This window comes from Diceros bicornis, chromosome 4 (assembly GCF_020826845.1).
Source record: "Diceros bicornis minor isolate mBicDic1 chromosome 4, mDicBic1.mat.cur, whole genome shotgun sequence".
NCBI classification, from domain to species: Eukaryota; Metazoa; Chordata; class Mammalia; order Perissodactyla; family Rhinocerotidae; genus Diceros; species Diceros bicornis.
In genome coordinates, this window is record NC_080743.1 from 86,484,658 (window position 1) to 86,504,945 (window position 20,288).

Genomic DNA, 20,288 nt, shown 5'->3' on the forward strand with positions numbered 1-20,288 from the left:
ATATTTAGATTAAACCTTTCTCTACTGCCTTCATATATGAATAGATCTCATATAGCCTCAAAAAACCTTTTGCTTTATCTTACTCGTTCCTAAAGGTTCTATCCTGTTTCCCTCACTCTGTTAATAGCCAGATTTCTCAAATGAAAAGTACACGTTTTCTCAAAGACTTTAACCTCTTAAAATCTGGAAGAAAGTTAGGAAAAGATAATTTATGTTCAGAATTCACCAATGACCTCCTTTTGCTATGTCCAAAGGCCTATCCTTAATCCTCCTTCTCCCTGACCTAAGTTATGTCACTGCTGATAATCCATTTACCCTTAAGACCCTTGACTCCTGTGACAATGTATTTTCTAAGATTTCCTCTATTTGCATCTCAATTTTTCTGCCTTACACACTTTCCCTTAGTGAATTAATTCTTTAATTACTACCTCAACTATAATAAACCTTATCTTTTCAACAATTTTTTAAAATCCAGTTACTTATCTCTACATATAGACATTTTACACCTGAAATCAGTATATTTAAGACCTAATTTCATAAGTTTACCATCCTAAAAGTAGCTATTCTGTACTAGTTTCTCTAGGTTTAAATCATTATATTGAGTTGTTCCCTCCTTCACTCCCTATATCTGGTTATTCATCCAAATTCCGTTATTTAATGCATAAATACTGAAGCACCTACATAAATCACTGTGCTGAGCACTAGAAAGTGATACGTTAAAAAATGCTTAATAGTATTTATCAGTGATATTTTTATTTAATTTCAAATACTAATGAGAATAAAAAGATCTAACTACTAAAATATTGTGTATATTTGCAAATTACACAATTTGGAATGGAGATGTTACTTTAATAGGATATTTTGTGTTTAACAGGGTAGGTTCACAAAATATGCATTAAATTATTATTATTAATTATTGATATAGTGTTAAAAATTTTAAATCATCATAATTAAAGTTGGCTAAACATGATTTAATAAATGCTCCTTACACAAAACCTACCATATTAAGTAATACTGTCTCTAAAATGAAAGTAAGGGGCCGGCCCTGTGGCCTAGTGGTTAAGTTCGGCGCACTCCGCTTCGGCGGCCCAGGTTCAGTTCCTGGGCACAGATCTACACCACTTGTCAGTGGCCGTGCTGGGGCAGTGACCCACATACAACAAAGAGGAAGACTGGCACAGACATTAGCTCACGGCGAATCTTCCTCAGCAGAAAAAAAAGAAACTTTATCATAGGTATACATGTATAGGAAAAAATATAGTATATATAGGGTTTGGTACTATTTACAGTTTCAGGTATCCACAGGGGGTCTTGGAACATATCCTCCATGGATAAGGGGGGGACTACTGTACCTAGTTCAAATATCACCTCTGAGAAACTTTCCAAGATAAATACCTTTGATCTCCAGAGCAAAATCAATTGGCCATTCCTCTGTAACATAAGCACAGTATACTATGATTAGGAGACCACCCAAGTTTGAGCTCCTCTAGGGCAGGGACTTACTTATCTTTACATCTCCATGCATATCCTGAGAGTGTAACTCCAGGCTCTGAAATAAGACACACCTGTGTTTGACTTCGGGCGCGGGGGGGGGGGGGGGGGGGGGGGGGGCGGGGGCGGGGGCGGGGTTTGCCACTCTGACTGTGTAACCTTGGGCAACCTACTCAATCTAAGACTCAGTGTCTTCTCAAAACAGGGATACCAAAATCTAACTCAGAGGGTAAGGATTAAATGTAAAATACCTGGCACACCACAAACACTCAATAAACGTTAGCTGTTGTTATCGTCGTTATTGTTTTATTATTTAAAAAGAAAAAGGAAGGGGATACTCATGAATACTAGATGAATTGGTTTAACACGTATTCTGATTTTTCTCTAGTCATATATACCCTGACTTTGGCTTGGTAATGTGTTGAGCCTCATAATTTACTCAGTCTTTTAACTGACAAATGCAAGAACTATTTTAAATGTGATCTAATGGATTAGACTCAGATAAACGTATTAATACAGAGTATATGAGTAATCATTAACAAGAACATCTAAATTCATATTGATTCTTACAAAGAAAATTCATTCTGGGGCTGGCCCAGTGGCACAGTTGTTAAGTTTTCGTGCTCTGCTTTGGCGGCCCAGGGCCCACAGGTTCGGATCCTGGGCGTGGACCCACACACCACACATCAAGCCATGCTGTGGTGGTGTCCCATATACAAAACAGAGGAAGACTGGCACAGATGTTAGCTCAGGGACAATCTCCCTCACAAAAAAAAAAAAAAAAAAAAAAATTCCTTCTTAAAATTTAAAAGCAAAGAAATGTTTATATGGCAGTGATAAGCCTTAGCAAGGTACAGCAGTGAGCAGAGGGTCAATGTTCTTATTTTAGGCAGCTGGTTGTAAGATTCTGACCACATACCTTGGCCTCTCTGCCCTCAATTTACTCATCTGTAAAACAGAGGGGTTGAGATGTTCTTTTTCAACTCTAAAACTAGTTTTAATATTAAAAACTAAACTTTCATTAGATAATTGAAAAGAACTAAAATTAGATATCTACTAAAAACGCAAGCAACTTACTTAAGCTATTTAGACATACTTAAGAATATACATGTGCATTTCAAAAAAAAAAAAATCACTTATTCTTTAAAAGAAAAAGAATACAGGGGCCAGCCCGGTGGTGCAAGCAGTTAAGTGCGCGCGCTCCACTCTGGCGGCCCGGGGTTCGCCGGTTCGGAGCCCGGGCATGCACCAACGCATTGCTTGGCAAGCCATGCTGCGGCGGCGTCCCACATAAAGTGGAGGAAGACTGGCACGGATGTTAGCCCAGGGCCAGTCTTCCTCAGCAAAAAAAAAAAAAAAAAAAAAGGAGGAAGATTGGCAGACGTTAGCACAGGGCTGATCGCCTCACAAAAAAAAAAAAAAAGAATACAGAGTTTATATGTAACTGAAATGAATACAAGTTACAAGTGACCAGAGAGAACTAATTTATTTCAAAACCACATAATTGTTCCCACCTAGTTTTCTTACTATGTATTAAAAGGTTAAGGACAATTTACTAATATAAATATCACAGATTAACAAGAGTAATAGCTAAAATCAACAAAGCCATTTTCCAAGAAAACCTGAACACTGTACAAGCCCAAAGGGACAGAGTTTGAGGCTTGGTTTCCCTCACAAAGATTCTGTTAACCTAACATTGCCTAATACTGTTGAGCTCTGCAGGAGAAATAATTTTAATGGCAAATATACAGCTCTTACTAAGTGCCAGGCATTGTTCTAAGCACTTTTCATATTTAATCCTCACAAAAGTCCTATGACTACTATTATTATCCCCATTTTATAGATGAGGAAATTGAAGCATAGAGAGGTTAAGTGACTTGCCTGAAGTCACTCAGCTAGTAAATCGTGGAGGTGGAATATGGACCTAGGCAGTCTGGGTTTAGAGTTTGTTCTCTGTATACATTATTAACATACTAGAATATGATGTAAAATAATAAGCAATAAAATGAATCAGCATGATTGTGTTAACTCAGCCACTAACTAAGCCATGTGACCTTGAATCACTTAAGCTCTCTGGACCTCATTTCCCATTTCAGTAAAAAAGGGAATTGGGATAAATAATCTCTGAAATTCCTTACAGGTCTAACATTCCACGACCTATGATTGAGAAGCAAAAAGCCACAACTGTGGCATAGCAACAGCTATGTCCACTTTTCTTTAGCTTCCTCTTTTTTACCCTTATCACTATATCTCATTATCTTTTTCTTATGGCTCATCTTCATAAGGTCCTCTATTTACCAGCTGCCTATCTAATAATAGTTACACTGATAATCTTGAGGAAAATATAAATTAACACAAGTGAACTCTGACCTCCAGACCACACTCTGCTACTTCCAAACCATGCAGACTGAGACCTGGGACTAAAAATAGACCAGCCATTACTTCAGCAGGTGCTCAAAAACAGGTCAGCCCACCTAAATGTATGTATGTATAAATGGACGAATTTATTTTTTATTTTATGCAAAGCAATATGATGTAGGAATTAAGAGCAGGGGCTCTTACAACCTCATCTCTGCTACCCACAATTAGCAGTATCAACATAATCAGTTACTTAATGGCTCTGCGACTCAGTTTCCCCAATCTATAAACAGAGCTAACAATCTACCTAAACAGCTTGCTATGAAGAGAAAATGTTTTTAAAGCACTTATTGCAGTGCCTGACACAATAGGCACTCAAAAAACAACAGCTGTTGTTACTGCCACTGCCACCACCACTGCTGTTATTTACAATTCCCATAGAAAAGCAAGAGCTCCAACATACGACAGATTTGATTTCAAATTCCGGCTCTACTACTTACTAGGTGTGCAGCCAGGAACAAGCTGATTAATCTCTCTAAGCCTGGGTTTCCTCATCAGTAAAATAAATCATCTATTCTGCAAAACTGTTATGAAGATTAAATGAGATAGCATATGTAAAGCAGCTGACACCTGGTTCCTAACTGCTAAATAAATGTTAATTCCTTTCTCCTTAATGACAAGCTGATCACATTTCCATTAATTCAATTCAAAGAAAAGAGAATGGAACTGGAAATCCCAGGGAAGCCAACTTTCTTTTCTCTATGTCCTTTGCAGTGGGAGAGATATCAGAGAATTCTCACCCATTGGATTCCCTTATCCTCTTATGTGCTTCCTAAGACTAGAGAGCTTTTTCTCAGGCCTTCTCCAAACTTTCTGAAAGGAGTCCTGTGCTCTAACGCAACAACACTCAGAAACGCTTTCAGGGAATGCAAAAGGTCAAAACTATTTTCATAATAACTTCTTTTGCTTTTTTCACCCTCATTCTTTTACAAGTACACAGTGGAGTTTTCCAGAGGCTACATGAAGTGTGAAGCCATGTCTCACGGCTAGTAGAAGGTGTGCTTGTATACTCTCGTGTTTTAAACGTTTCTCAGTTTTAATTTCTAATATAGCACATATCAGTAGACACTGGAATCCTCAATAAAGATTTTAGGAGTTTCAAGCGGTCCCAAGAACAAAAAGTTTAAGAACCACTGCTCTAAGAAACAGAAGAAGCCCACAAAACAGCTGGATTACTCTGTGAATTATAATTTTACCAATTTAGCTGAAATAAGTAATTCACACAATAATCTAAAAACTTCCCACTTTCCTGTATGATTATACTTCAGCCCTTCAAGCTTCAAAAAAAATCACAAAAATCACTTGTTCACTAATTATTTATGAATAGTCAGTGACAGAACTGGGTCTAAGGACTTATATCTCTTTATTCCTGGTCTACAGTATTTCTAAACACTGCAGGGTCATCCTCAATAAATAACAGATGACTATGTTTTCTTAATCAACATACTGTCCCTCTTTTTATAGAGAATATAAAAATTGTAAGTTATGCTTACAGCAAGTTAATTATATTTTTCTCTGACCTCTAATAAATAAACAGCTTTTAAGGATGTTCTGATTAGCCCCTAAAGATACTACACCTGCTTGGTGATGGGAAGAAACAGTAACTGAATTTCCTCCTACAAACAAATTAGAGTTAAAGATGCATGACATAAAAAGCTTGAAAAGCTAAGGAAACAATATTTCATATCATTTACCCAAGTGATCCAAACTTATAACCATGTTCTAAAAAACATTATTTTTTGTTTCTTCTATTTTTAAGATAATGAAAGAGGTGGAATTTCATGACTAATTTATCAGCCTACAGCAAACAGTAGAACCTCTATACATATTTGTTGAATGAATGAATAATTTTTTAAGGCATTTGTTCATGAGCTTTGCCTAGGCAGCTTCTTTTAGCATTTACAAGGTAAGGGGAAGACCTACAAAGGCAAATACAACTGGGCAAGAACCCTAGTGAATTCTGACACTCTCTCAATCCCAAAGGCCAGTTCAATACCAGGCAACCCACAAAGCAGCTTTGGTTAAACTGTACAACCTGAGCAAAGTCTTCCAAACTCTTTTATGTCATATCTCTATCAAAAAAACAAAACAAAAGGTTTACTATGCCCAGCCAATATATGTATGTTTATTTATAAATTAGATCCTTCTACAATTGTATAAACTAAAACAAAATCTTTTCAAATAGAAGTTTTTAAAAGATGAGACAATGATAAAATAATTTTTACCCTTCATTTATGAAGAGTACAAAATATTTTTAATCTAAGAAATCATCATCAATAACAATACTTTTAGAGAACAACATAACTGAAAAGCTTCATTACTTTTTAATTTTTTTTTTTAATTTATTTATTTTTCTCCCCCCAAAGCCCCAGTAGATAGTTGTATGTCATAGGAAGTTGTCAAGGAAGTTGCACATCCTTCTAGCTGCTGTATGTGGGACGCGGCCTCAGCATGGCCAGACAAGCGGTGCGTCGGTGCACGCCCGGGATCCGAACCCCAGCCGCCAGCAGCAGAGCGCGCGAACTCAACCGCTAAGCCACGGGGCCGGCCCGCTTCATTACTTTTTAAAATATTAGATTTACATTTTGTAATATAGTATTTCAAAGGTCTAGTTCAAACTTCAGTTAATTTTGAAACTTTATTAAAACAGCTATAAGCTAAAGCAGACCTCATAAAGGCAGAATACTCAATACATGATATATATTTATGAAGTTCATTGTACATGACAGTGGATGTAAAATCTTATTTCAAAGAATTGTCTTAATTATTTTGAAATTTTTTGGAAAACTTCTTGTCAAGTCTATTAAAGTGTCACTGTTTTCTTCTGTAATTTGGCTGACAAAAAGCTAGTACTAGAAGTAGAATTGTCAGCTCTGCCATTTTCTTGCTGTTCACGTGTGCTTGCATTATTGGTATTATTTTTCAGGCTTCTTTATAGGAGTCTTTTTAAGTCACATCCATTTTATAAGGATTAGTTTAGTCAAAATCTTATAATATCCATAAATTCATTTAACCATAAACTGGATTAACTGTTTTTTGCTGAAAGTGAACAAGTGAGGAAACTATTAGCAATCCTTCTCTCTCCTTCCCTCAGAATACCTCCTAAACAAGGTCACCGCATCAATCCATTTATTCAATATTAGTAAAATTCTATTTCTTCCTCGTCTTATGCTTAAAAATAAACATAACTAACAGTTCTAATACTATCTTCTCTTACTCCATGGGAGTTTTGGGTACTCCCCTTTGGGGGCTATGACACAAATATACTTGAAATCCCTAGCCAGCACAACTCAGTCAGTCTCTCAAATGCTTTCCAGATTAGTACTGGATTTGAAGCCAGGACTAATTTTCCATAGTCACCCCAGGCCAAATAAGATTCTTAAGGTTCTTACGATCTGGGCCTTCACCCAAAAGCTGATCCAAAACCAACCTTCAGGGATGCATGGATGAGTATAATCTTTGCAGGATACTCACCCTAACACACCTTACTGCACAAAGATAATAAAGAACAGTAATAGCTTCCTGTCTTATACAACATTCATTCACTCACTTAAGAAACATTTGTAAATGCCAGGCATCTTACTGACAATCATTTCCAAGTGTTATCTTAAATGTCCTATACTGTACTTTCATTTACAGAAGTGCCTGAAAGAAAAAGTGTGGTTTGTGCCCCATCGGGTGGCCAAACTGGAAATTTCAAACAAGTTCCAGCAAGGCAAGTTAACCCTAACTGATCAACATAATACCTTTGGGAAATTGAAGCCTGCAACACAAGTGTTCTCACGGGAGAGTTCTATAAATGAAAATCACAATAATGTTATGGCAATGTTTCCTTACACTTGAAAATAAAGGATGTGCAGTTTATGCAGAATCTGTTCTTTCCCAAATCCTGCAACAAAAAACTAATCCATGACTATCACTTTCTACTGATTTAAGTCACATAAAAGAGTTTCATTGGGTCAGCTTTCCATTCACAGATTAAAATTTCATCAAAATTTTTAAAAGGACACTACTAATTTAAAAGGATGTTATTAATAATAGTCTTTTAAGTTCTGTTCTTCTCATATATCCAACATAATTAAACTATAAAAAATGCATGGAAATTTAGAGCTGAAAGAGTCCACAGAAAATATAGGCCTGCAAGCTTAGAAACCATCAAGTCCAGTTCTCTCATTTTACAGATGAAGAACCTAAAGCACAGAAAGAGGAAGTGATTTCATCAGGGTCACACAGCCAGGCTGACCTGACTACCAATGCTTATGCATCTGTGCTCAAGAAACTAGCTATCTATATATGATCCCAGACAACCAACTTAACCTCTTTGGAACCTTAGTTTCCTTGCTTGAAGAAAACAAGGAGATAGATAATCTCTAAATTCCCTTTAAACTTTAAAATCCTGAAATTAAGATACCTCATTATTTTAGTATCTTACAAAACTACAACATACACTGAAAAAACCATGCCTGGTTCCCGAGAAACCAAAGCAGCACAGGACCCTAGGGAAGAAAACACAAGTCAGCAGCCTAAGGCACCAAATATATTTGCTTCTTTTGCTAATAATCTGTAAAATATTAACATGGTCATACTAGTTTATTTGGTTGCAACTGGTCTAAGTTAATTTTGATTAATCAATTACAGAGCTCTAAAATATACAATCACTGGTTCTAAATCAAAAAAGCATTCTTATAAAAATTTATTAATATTCTATTTAATATGCCAAGATTTACACTCAAATAGATTACTCAACACAGGGATAGTCTCTGCTCATTTGTGTTTGTTCTTCATAAAAACTATTCACAAATGGATCAAATAGATTTTCTTTATACAGTTTCTCCAAGTTGCTCTATTCTTTTCTGCTTCATTATTCTGCCTATGAAGACTAAGTCTATGAACTCCATAATTCATTTTTAAATTAGAAACTCTAATAACTTTCAGGATACTGATGGGTCACTAACATTCATAATTTTAGCAATCCAAGGAATAAAAACCATTAAAAGTTAAATCAAAAACCTATGAACTACAATGGACCTTGAAAAGCTCTAGCCCTATATTCTTATTTTATGCAAGAGGAAAGAGCCCTGGAAAGGCAAAAAGATTGTCCCCAGGGGCTCATAGCTAACATACAAGAACTAACACTTACTGTGTGACCGCGTATACATAATACATGTAATTACAGATGTAAAACAAAAATTTTCAGCTTCTATCTAATGCTCTGCTTATTTCAACTAAAATTTAACATAGCGAAATGACATAAAAACCAAAGAAGCTGAACAGTTTATAGTGGTTCACAGCACTAGAAAGCACCCTAGGCTAGAAATCAAGAGTAATACACAAAAATTTCACCACTAGTGCTTGAAAAACAAATTCAAGTGCGTTCCACTAACAGTGTTTCAAGAGCATCATCTTCACATATGAGAAACTACATGTTACCGCATTATGAGAAGCTTCTTTTCTCTAGCAAAGGCTAAGGTCTTTTATGATGTCCCTTTTTCCCCAAAGTTTTTAAGCTGCCAAAATTCCTGGACTCTAAATACTCTTATTGATGCCTAAGTATTTTTAAAGGAACCAAACTAGCTCTTGAGAAACAATTTACAACACACAGATCCCAACCCTATAAAAAATGTCTTTAATGGCTCCAATTCACAAAGAAAAGTGTCCTTTATTTAATTTTGCCTACCAAACAATGAGCTTATCCAAGACAAGAGTCACATAGTAGGGACTCTCTGCAGAACAAAATTTCAATTATCCACAATAAATGAATTTCTCAAAAAATAATTTATAATTGGCCCAGGAAAGATAAGTCAGTCACACATATGCTCAGGAATTTTGTCCCTCTGTGACCAACCTAAAGTAACCATTTAGGACTAGTATCCAAATGGAGTCTAAGAGTGAGGAGTCCCAGAATTACTGTGGTTACTACAGTCACAAAGCTGACATTACAAATCAAAAGGTAATTGCATTTTCAAACTAAATCTTATGCTTCCCCTTCCAGCCCCAGATATTCCAAATTAATACAATTCTGTGAAACAGTTAAGTGCTTTAATACTTAAAATGAATCATAGCATACAACCAGCCACTATTACTTCTGCCCAAATCAAGCATTCCATACTATATAACAGGTGTAAGATGTTGCTTCAGCATGCTGTATTCTATGCCTCTATGAAGAACTGGCAGTGGTGCTGAAAATTACTACTAAAAATATGAAAGACCAATACCCTCCTTGCAATAAAAACCATCATCTGGACTGTAGCCAAGGTTTTAAAACTGACCAAATGTTATTAGAAACAATAAATCAAAAATTCTACAGGCTGAAAAGCTAGTCTCTTATTTCATTCTTACAAAACGTAGCCACAAAACACTCTAAGAAAATTAAGTGACAAGAAAGCATTAATAATTCTAGGCCTTTCATTTCTGGCAATAATCAAATTCTGTATGTTACAAGGTGAATTTATTTTACAATATTCAAGGTTCTCTGTTTCACCCATCTACACCCCTTTCCCTGTCTTCTTCAATTATTACAACAGCTATATGAATAAACTCATGCTATTGCCTAAACATCCTATCACTGAACTTAACTAGAAATTAAAAAGAGAACTAAAATATTTTAATTCATAAAATCTAGCTAGCATATTTGTGTTCATATTGATTTTATACTCTTTGTTCCTGCACATAAAATAGATGTGAATTCCTGGAGGTTACAGATAAGTCTTTCTTTCTCTATCCAGGAGCTGAATTGCCAGCTACTGAGAATAACCTATTGCAATGCTTAAAGCCCCTCAGGTATCCTGCCTTCTGAATATATAAATGGGTTATCTTTACTTTTCTCTGTATTAATGTAAGGTTCCTTATCGCTATCTATTAAATACCCTCCAGGAGCTATTATCACAGAAATTAGGAGGGGGGGGCAAAATTTCTATAATACACAGCTATGTTTTAAAAGTACACTGTTTACAATATAGTACTTTTCTCCCTAACAAAAATTTTTAAAAGAAAACCTGAAAATTTTAATAATTCTCTTCTCTTTCCTCCTTTCTCTTCCCCATTCACTCCATACCAAAACAAGAGAAGAGCCCAAACCAAAGATGTCATTACTTTGTACACTTCATGCAATCAGTAAAAAGACGAATCACCGTCTTATTACCAAAACAGAATAGTTAATTACAATACGTTTGCCTACTGTAACCACTGCATATGTGATAGACGTTTAAATCAAGTTTCAACACTGTTACAAAGCCTTTGTCAACAGGGGGCAAGTGGGGGAAAGCCGAAGGGCTCTTTGGAATGAAGGAAATCACTGGAGGGGCTTATCTCGGAAGGGAAGGTACCTCGGAAGAAAAGGATTCCTTGATGAGAGGTGAGCGAAGAGAAACAAGACCTAACCTTGGCGAGGGGGCGCTCGCCCAGGGTGGGGACGCGAGGTCAGGGTGTGTGGGGAGGAGGGGATTAGCACGGACCCGCCGCGACCCCGGGCTGCCCTCGCACCCCGACTCCCCCACCTGCGGCTCGCCCTCCACCACCATTCCCCAGCCCGGGCCGGGCTGTGCCCTCCCTCCCGGCCCGCCGCCCGCAAATCCGTTACCCCGGCGGCAGCGGGGCTGCGGGGGAGGGGAAGGTCAGCGGGGCCCGGAGGGGGCCGGCCGCGGCGGGGATGCCGCAGTGGCTCCCCGCGGCACCGGGGCAAAGTCCGCCGGGGCGCGGGGCGGTAGCAGGAGCGCAAGGTGGTGGTGGAGGTCGGGACTGGAGACAGAGTGGCCCCTCCGAGCTCTCCCAACACCCTGGCCGCCACCGGTACCTCATACTGGATGTACTGCTTCCTCCACTCGGGAGTGATGTGCGCGGAGAGGTGCTCGGCGAACTTCATCCTGCCGTTTCCTCCTCACTCCCACTCGGGTCCAGCAGTTACAGGCGGCGGCGGCGGCGGCAACAGCGACTCCGACTCCTCCCCACATGGGCCCCGGCGCGGCGCGGCGCTGCGCTTCTCTCCTCCTCCGCCGCCGCCGAGGTCTCCTCAGAGCCGCCCTCCCGCCATCTTCCTCCTCCTCTCCATAGCCCCGCCCCGCCCCGCCCTCTAGACGTAATCGCCATGGTAACCGCCTACGCCGCACCGACGAAAGGGGCGGAGTAAGGGGGGGTGGGATTTGGGTTCTTTCCTTAAGGCCCCGCCCCTTCTGGGCCGGACGTGCTGGAGGCACCTCCCCTGACCTCTTCCGTCTGGCTCCTGTTGGCCTTCCAGCTGCTCTCTACCGCCTGCCTGGGAAGCAGCAGTGTTGTTATTGTAATTAATATTAATACTGTAGCAACAATAATCCACACAAGACGCTTATATTTGCAAAGAATTGTGCAAATATTTTTCCGTTTTAATATTTATTCTTCATAAAACCCTTAAGGATGGATCAGCATTAATCCAAATTGAATAACTAAAACAGACTAAATAGCTAAGGGCCAAATGTATTTAAAGGAACCGTATTTTACACACTCTAGGTGCTCAATAAATACTTGTTGAATTTAATTAAAGGCATCAGTGCCAAAAATTGCATGCTGCTTCTGAATGTCAATGTAATTATCTAGTCCCATGGGCTACCAGAAAGATCAGTAACAACACTCGGGCCCAAACCAGGACTGGAGGGTACCAACTGGACTTGTGACTGAGCTTCCTAGAGATTAGGAGCAGGATTGAGAGGAAAATCAATATTGGGAGGAAAGAGAATCCCCTAGAGGTACAATAGCAACTTCACCCCTAAGGAGACCAGAAATGGGTCCAGCATCTAGGCAGAACTGTCCTCAGGGAGCGTGGAGGGGCCGGCCCCATGGTGTAGCGGTTAAGTGGGCACGCTCAGCTGCTGGCGGCCTGGGTTCAGATCCCAGGCACGCACAGACGCACTGCTTGTCAGGCCATGCTGTGGCCGCGTCCCACATACAGTAGAGGAAGATGGGCACAGATGTTAGCCCAGGGCCTGTCTTCCTCAGCAAAAAAGAGGAGGATCGGCATGGATGTTAGCTCAGGGCTGATCTTCCTCACCAAAAAAAAAAAAAAAAAAATGGACCGTGGAGAATAGAACACTCGCACAGCTTGCCACTATGAGTGTAGGAGCGATTGCCCTGAAGGACCTGATTTGGGACAGAAACCCAGGTCCTTCCCTGAGTGGAGGATCCCTGGATAATAATAGCTAACATTTAGTAAGCACTCATTGTCCATGTACCAAACACTATTCTAAACCCCTTCTGTGTACTCTGTCCTTTAATTCTCACAATTTTGATGAGACCCAAAGAGGTTAGGGGACTACTGTGATGGGGACAGTATTCTGAGATATCAATCTCTACTGTTGGCTTTTTTTCCTCCATGTATTTTTCCCCTTTCCCTCCCTCTCAATTCATGCCAGTAGGGGTTCTGCAATCATTTCCTCAGAAGACACATGAGGCATGATGGAAAAATAGGCAGAGGCTATGAGTTTTTCTGACTTTTGTTGTACAAAATCCTCAACCTCTGGTGAAAGGGTAATCAGGGTCAAAAAAAAAAAGAAGAAGAAGAAGAAGAAAAGGAGGAGTAAGGACTATCACCTCAACACCATACCCCTCTGCCCAACATAACAGTTTCCCTCTACTGCCTCTATTAGAGATAGATGTTGCCAGGAGAAAGAGAGAGGCAAAAGAGAGGGCTATGCTCCCAGGAAGGAGGCACAACCACAGAGAGGAAATGACTGCATGATGTGCCTAAGAAGACGGAACCAGGAGCAGCTGCAAAAGAGATTGCTGAGCCTTTAGCCAGATATGGACTAGAATGGTAGGCTCTCGGCAGCCACTCCAGTAGACCATGGTTTCCTTCTCCAAACAGCACCATATCTTGGTGCCTTAACTGTACACAAGATTCTGAAACCATGGTCCAACCCAGAGAAGAAAGGAAATCCTCAATACTCACTCTATAACCAACAATTCTTAATTTTTCTCGTGCCTGATCCAGAGCCCAGACACTCGGTTGGACATGAAAATCTTAATTCATCTACACAAGTAGGTTTAAGAATAAGTTTCCTCTTTCCTAGCATTACATCAGATATTTCACTGACAGAACTATCAAATACTTAGTATTTACTGAATACCTCCTTTCTGCAGAGCACCTACTTTGTGTGCTAGGTTCTGTGAATGTAGATGATGATCTGAAGAGTTTTACTCTGAATCAGAAGGGCCCCTTGCCTTACACTTTCTTTTGTAAATAGGCAAATAACACTTCATTTAACAAAACTTTATTGAGCGCTATGATATGCCAGTCATGCCGCTTAGAAATGAAGGACAATTCAAAAATAAATAAGACTGTGTCTTTTTCTTGGAGGAAGTCACAATCCAGTCAGAAAGACAAGCAAATAGACCGATAGCTAGACTAGTGCGATATGTGCTGTGAGGTATGTACAAGGAAACCAACATCTAACTGACTAGGAAGGAAAGGATGGCATCCCAGAGGAGGTGGTTTTGAAATACAGTCTTAAACAACCATCTGACAGAGAGAAAGACACCCAAAAAATCTCAAAGGCAAAAAGCAAGAAGTCAGGATTATTAAAGAATGGCAAGTTCTCTGACCTGAATATCCTTTAAGGCAGCTAAATGTTCCTTCCTCAAAGACTCTCTCCCTCTCTTCCCCTTACTTCCTCAGTCTGGGTCCCATATCCCCTTGCAGCACTCCCCTCAACGTATTGTCAATAATAATTTGTGTCAGACTATGAGCTCTTTGAAGACAAATTGCTCATTTCTCTTGTTTTCTCCAATTTAGCATGGTGCCTGGCATTCAGGCATTCAATAAATGTTGAGGGAACAAAGGAAAGAAAGAAGGAGAGAAAGAGGGAAGAAGAAGGAAAGGGCAGTCTACATAGAGGGAAATTGCAGGAAGTAAAGTTAAGTTGGAACAAGATTGCGAAGGAATAGATTATGACAGTATAGGCAGTGCAGGGTCTTTGAAGAAGTTAAAGGAGTAAGTGACTAACTCAGGCGTGGGAAAGCAATATAGTATAGCTTCCTGGTTTTGAACACTGGCTCAGGGAATAGACAGATCTGAATTAAAATCCCAGGTCTGGCACTTATGATCTGTGTGACCTTGGGCAAAGTACATTAGCTCTTAATACCTCGGTTTCTTTATCTCTCAAATGGGGATAACACCTCCCTAACAGGTTGTTATGAGGATTAAATGAGATTCTGCTTATAACGCACTTAGCACAATGACTGGCCTCTGGTTGACCACTCAATAATTGGCAGGCCCTCAAAAACTTCTGTTAGCAGTGTGAAGGATGGACTAGAGTGGGCACAAACTAAAGACCAATTTATTAACAAGCATCCATGTAGCACTTACTCTGTGCCAGACAGTGTTCTAAGTGCTTTACAAGTACAAGCTTAGTTAATCCTTACAGGGACCCCAGGAAGTAGCTACTATCATTATCCTCATTTTAGAGATGAGTAAACTGAGACAGAGCAGTTAAGAATCTTGTTCAAAGTCACCCACCTAGTAAGTGGTAGAGCTGGGTTTGAACCCTGGCAACCCAGCTCTAGAATCCTTGCTCTTGACCACTACATCATGCTGTCTGTTGATGGAACAACCCAGGCTGGTCATAGTGATGGACGGAAAGAGGTGTGACATGTGACTCTAACTCTAATGACTGGGTAGATGATGCTGCCATGAACCGAGTCAAGGAATGGAAGTGGAGGGCAGGTTTGGGGCATTATTGGATGTGTTCAATAGTTAGGAATCTATGAGACGTGCGGTACTCCCATTGGAAATACAGATCTAGAGCTCTGGAAAGAGAGAGTAAGGCTGAAGACTGGGGAGCCATTCACATTTAGGTGATAATTAAGTCCTGGTAAGTCAGCCCGGGGAGAGAGCATACACTGAAATGGAAAGAAATCCAAGAGAACATCCTGGAGTGAGCCTGATAAAGAAGATGGGACAAAGAAGGAGGCTGAAGTGTGGCCGGAGTGGGCAGCATGACAGTTAGGAGAAAGCAGTGTCAAGGAAGCCATAAAAAGATGCAAGCTGGGGAAAGGAGACAGTGACCAACAATGTCAGATGTTACAGAGAAGTTGATTAGGGTGACTTCTAGGCCATTAGATTTAGCAATTAAAGAGTCACTAGTAACCTCAGAGAAAGTGGCTTCAATTGCATGAAGGGCAGCGGAAAGCTGAGCAGTGAAAAGCATTTTGTTTTCGTACATTCTAAATTGTATTTATTCTGTGTACGTGTTGTGGGATGACCACAAGTGAGGATTTAATAGTATACTCAGCAATTTATCTAGAAATTCATAAGTGCTGAGTCTGAATACTTTATATTTATCACATATAATTCTAAGTTGGGGAACAGTTATACTTACCACAAAGTAACTGTTCTAAAGCTTAGAATTATGTGTGATAAATATAAAGTCAAAGTGTTGCTTGAGCAAATGAGACTGGTGATCATGCTGAAGGGTGAGGAACTGACCTGCAGAGGGATCATATCTTAAGCTACACCTCCCACTGAAGCTGAATAAGCTAGGGCGTCACAGGAGTAAAGATTATATTCTCAGTACAGCTCAGACTCTGAATTATATGGGGCCCAGGCCAGCTTTAAAAGATGATAGACTTATAGACCTAATAGGGTTCAATGGAGGAGCTTCAGATAGTCCATGACCCCAATAAAATTAGATGCAAAACTTTGTGTGTTATTTGAATATTTTTCTGGAGAAAAGGTCCACATTATTTCTCAAAAGTTTCCATACCCCAAAAATATTTAGAACAGCAGCACCAGGGCCCTAAAAAACCCCCTCAAAAAAAACCACAAAAAACCCTGGGGCCGCCCCGGTGGCTTAGCGGTTAAGTGTGCGCGCTCCACTACTGGCGGCCCGGGTTTGGATCCCAGGCGCGCATCAAGGCACCGCTTCTCCAGCCATGCTGAGGCCGCATCCCACATACAGCAACTAGAAGGATGTGCAACTATGACATACAACTATCTACTGGGGCTTTGGGGAAAAAAAGGAGGAGGATTGGCAATAGATGTTAGCTCAGAGCCGGTCTTCCTCAGCAAAAAGAGGAGGATTGGCATGGATGTTAGCTCAGGGCTGATCTTCCTCACAAAAAAATAAAAAATAAATAAATCTAAAAAAAAAAAACTAACATAGAGCATTTACAAATGAAGTTTCAAACAATTCAAGTAATTTCTAGAAATATCTTTATTTCAACATAATTTTGATTAAGTACAGCTTGAGTATTTTTTTTAAGGATCAAGGAGGATATTTTGCAAGTTACAGAAGAGCATTTACAGTATTCATTCATTCATTCAGCAAATCTTTATTGAGCAGCTTCTTACCAAGCACTGTTCTAGGCACTGTTTTAGATAAAGCAATGAATAAAACAAGGTCCTTGACCTCATGGAGCTTTCTGTCAAATGGCAGCATACAGACAATAAACAATTCAGTATGCAATCAGTTAGATGGGAATAAGTGTATGGAGGAAAATAAAGCCGAGTAAGGGATAGAAGGATTGCTCTATGATTTTATATGAGGTAGTCAGGAAAGGCCTTACAGATAAGGTGATTTTTAATCAGAGGTCCGAAGGAAAGGAAGGAGAGAACTATGTAGATACGAGTTGAAGATGGGGGTTGGCTGGGGGAGTAGGATTCAAAGCAGAGAAATCAGCAAGTGCAAAGGCTGTGAGACTAGAATGTGCTGAGTGTGCTGGAGGAACAGCAAAGATGCCAGTATGGTTAAAAAGTGTTTCAGGGAGAGAGATAAGTTCAGACAGTAGTTGGGTGCCAAATCATTTAGGGTGTTATAGGCCAAGGTAAAAACTTGGGCTCTGAGTCAATTGAGGCCTTTGGAGATTTTTTGTTTTTAGGGTTTTTTTTCCTTTGCATGGGTTATAACTATCTTTTGTGTGTGTGTGTGTGTGAGGAAGATCAGCCCTGAGCTAACATCCGTGCCGATCCTCCTCCTTTTTTGCTGAGGAAGACCGGCCCTGGGCTAACATCTGTGCCCATCTTCCTCCACTTTATATGCGCTGCCGCCACAGCATGGCCTGACAAGCGGTGCATCGGTGAGCGCCTGGGATCTGAACCCAGGCTGCCAGCAGCAGAGTGCGCACACTTAACCCCCTACGCCATGGGGCTGGCCCCTATCTTTTTTTTTAATGCATTTCTAAAAATGGTGGTAAAATATACAGAACATAAAATTTTCCACTTTAACCATATTTTAAGTGTACAATTCAGTGGCAATAAGTACATTCACAATGTTGTACAACCATCATCACTATCTATTTCCAGAACATTTTCATAATCCCAAATAGAAATTCTATACCCATTAAGTAATAACTCTCCATTCCTCCCTCCCCCCAGCCCCTGGTAACCTCTATTCGTTCTACTTTCTGTCTCTATGAATTTGCCCGTTCTTGATATCGCATATACGTAGAATGATACAATATTTTCCCTTCTGTGTTTGGTTTATTTCACGTAATCTTTTCAAGGTTTATCCATGTTGTAGCATGTATCAGCATTTCCTTTTTAAGTCTGAATAATATTCCATTGTTTGTTACCATTTATTAGCGGCAAATATACCATTTGTTAGTGGTAAACAAAATATACCACATTTTGTTTATCCATTCATCTGTTGATGGACATTTGGATTATTTCCACCTTTTGACCATTGTGAATAATGCTGCTATTAACAGTGGTGTGCAAGTATCTTTTTGAGTCCCTGCTTTAAATTGTTTTGGGCATATATCTGGCAATGGAATTGCTGGTCATCCAGTAATTCTATGTTTATCTTTTTGAGGAAATGGAGGTTTTTGAATGACATCATCAATCAGGTAAATCATATATTTTTTTGCTGTGTGGAAAATAGTCTTCAGAGAAGAAAAAGAAAAAACAGGGTGACTTAGTTTCCTAGGGGTGTCATAAAAAATTACCAGAAACTGGGTGGCTTAAAACAACAGAAATTTATTCTCTCTCAGTTCTGGAGGGTAGCAGTCCAAAGTCAAGGTTTCAGCAGGCTTATGCTCTCTCAAAGGCTCTATCAAAGAATCTGTTCCATGCCTTTCTCCTAGCTCCTATTGTGGCTGGCAATTCTTGGCATTCCTTGGCTTGCAGCTACATAACTCCAATCTCTGCCTCCATCATCAAATGACATTCTCCCTGTGTCTCTCTGAATCTTCACAGGATTATTCTCCCTCGTTGTGTCTGTTTTCTCTTCTTATAAGGACAATAGTCTTATTGGATTAGGGCCCACCCTAATTGGATATGACCACATAATAACTTGATTATGTCTGCCAAGACCTATTTCCAGATAAGATCACATTCACAGGTACTGGGGGGTTAGAATTTCAATGTATCTTTTTGGTGGTGACACAAGTCTGCTCACAACATAGGAACACTGGTGAAGACAGTATTGTGATAATCCAAAGAAGAAATGATGGTGGTTTGGACCAGGAGGTTAGCAGTGGAAGTGATAAGTGGTTGGAACTGAATATATTTTGAAGATAGAGTCAACAGGATTTACTGGTGGACTAGATGTGAGCAAAAGAGAGGCATCAAAGATGACTCCAAGGTCTTTTGCCTGAATAATTAAAAGAATGGGATTGGGGGATATTGCAGAAGGAGCAGGTTTGAGGTGGAGGGTGAAACTCAAGAGTTCAGTTTGGGGTCTATATTGAGGATGCCTGTCAGACATGCAGGTGGAAAAGTCCGATAGGCAATTGAGAGTTAGGAGGTCATCAGAGAAGCTCTGGATGGAGATATAAATTTGTGAGTCAACAGAACAAAAGTGCTATTTAAAGCCATGGGACTCCATGAGATTGCCCAGGAAGTGAGTGTAGATAGGAGAGAGAAGAGGTCTGAAGACAGATCCCTGGGGCACTCCAATGCTGAAAGATTGGGAAAATGAGGAGGAATCCACAAAGGAGACCGAGAAGAAAAGACTAGGATGAGAGGAAGCCAATACGGTGAGAACTGATCATTCCCTCAGGAAATGTTTCTGTAAAGGGGAACAAAGTAATAAGGTGATAATTGAATTGGAATGTGATAATAGAGGGTTTTTTTTTTTTTTTAAGATGGGAGAAATAATAGTATGTATGTATTCTGATGCAAATGATTGAGTGTAGAAAGAAAAAATGATTATCCAGGAAAGAAAGGGGACATAAATTTTGTCTATGTAAAACCAGATATAAAATACACATATGTTTGAATGGTGAGACAGGGTCAAGAAGGGTGTTCAGAATGGTTACCTCCGGGTTAGAGATTTCAAGAGATTTTTACTCCTTGTATTTTTCTGTGTTGCTTTCAATTTTTGAAAAGTGCATTTATCAAATCTATGAAAACAATAAATGTTCTATTTAAATAATTCCAGAATCAGTGATGTCCAATGAGTGTGAAAAAGTGTTTC

The 20,288-nt window shown here is 39.6% G+C and overlaps 1 protein-coding gene across 1 annotated transcript in view; it reads right to left on the bottom strand.

The window, feature by feature from the left end:
• The window catches only part of XPR1 (xenotropic and polytropic retrovirus receptor 1), a 210,112-nt gene extending 198,185 nt beyond the window's left edge, over window positions 1–11,927 (bottom strand). Inside the window, exon 1 of the mRNA XM_058539935.1 lies at window positions 11,702–11,927. Within this exon, the coding sequence (XP_058395918.1) occupies window positions 11,702–11,770 (69 nt within the window). The 5' untranslated portion in view covers window positions 11,771–11,927. The remainder of the gene's footprint in view (window positions 1–11,701) is intronic.
• Between the last annotated feature and the right edge of the window lie 8,361 nt (window positions 11,928–20,288).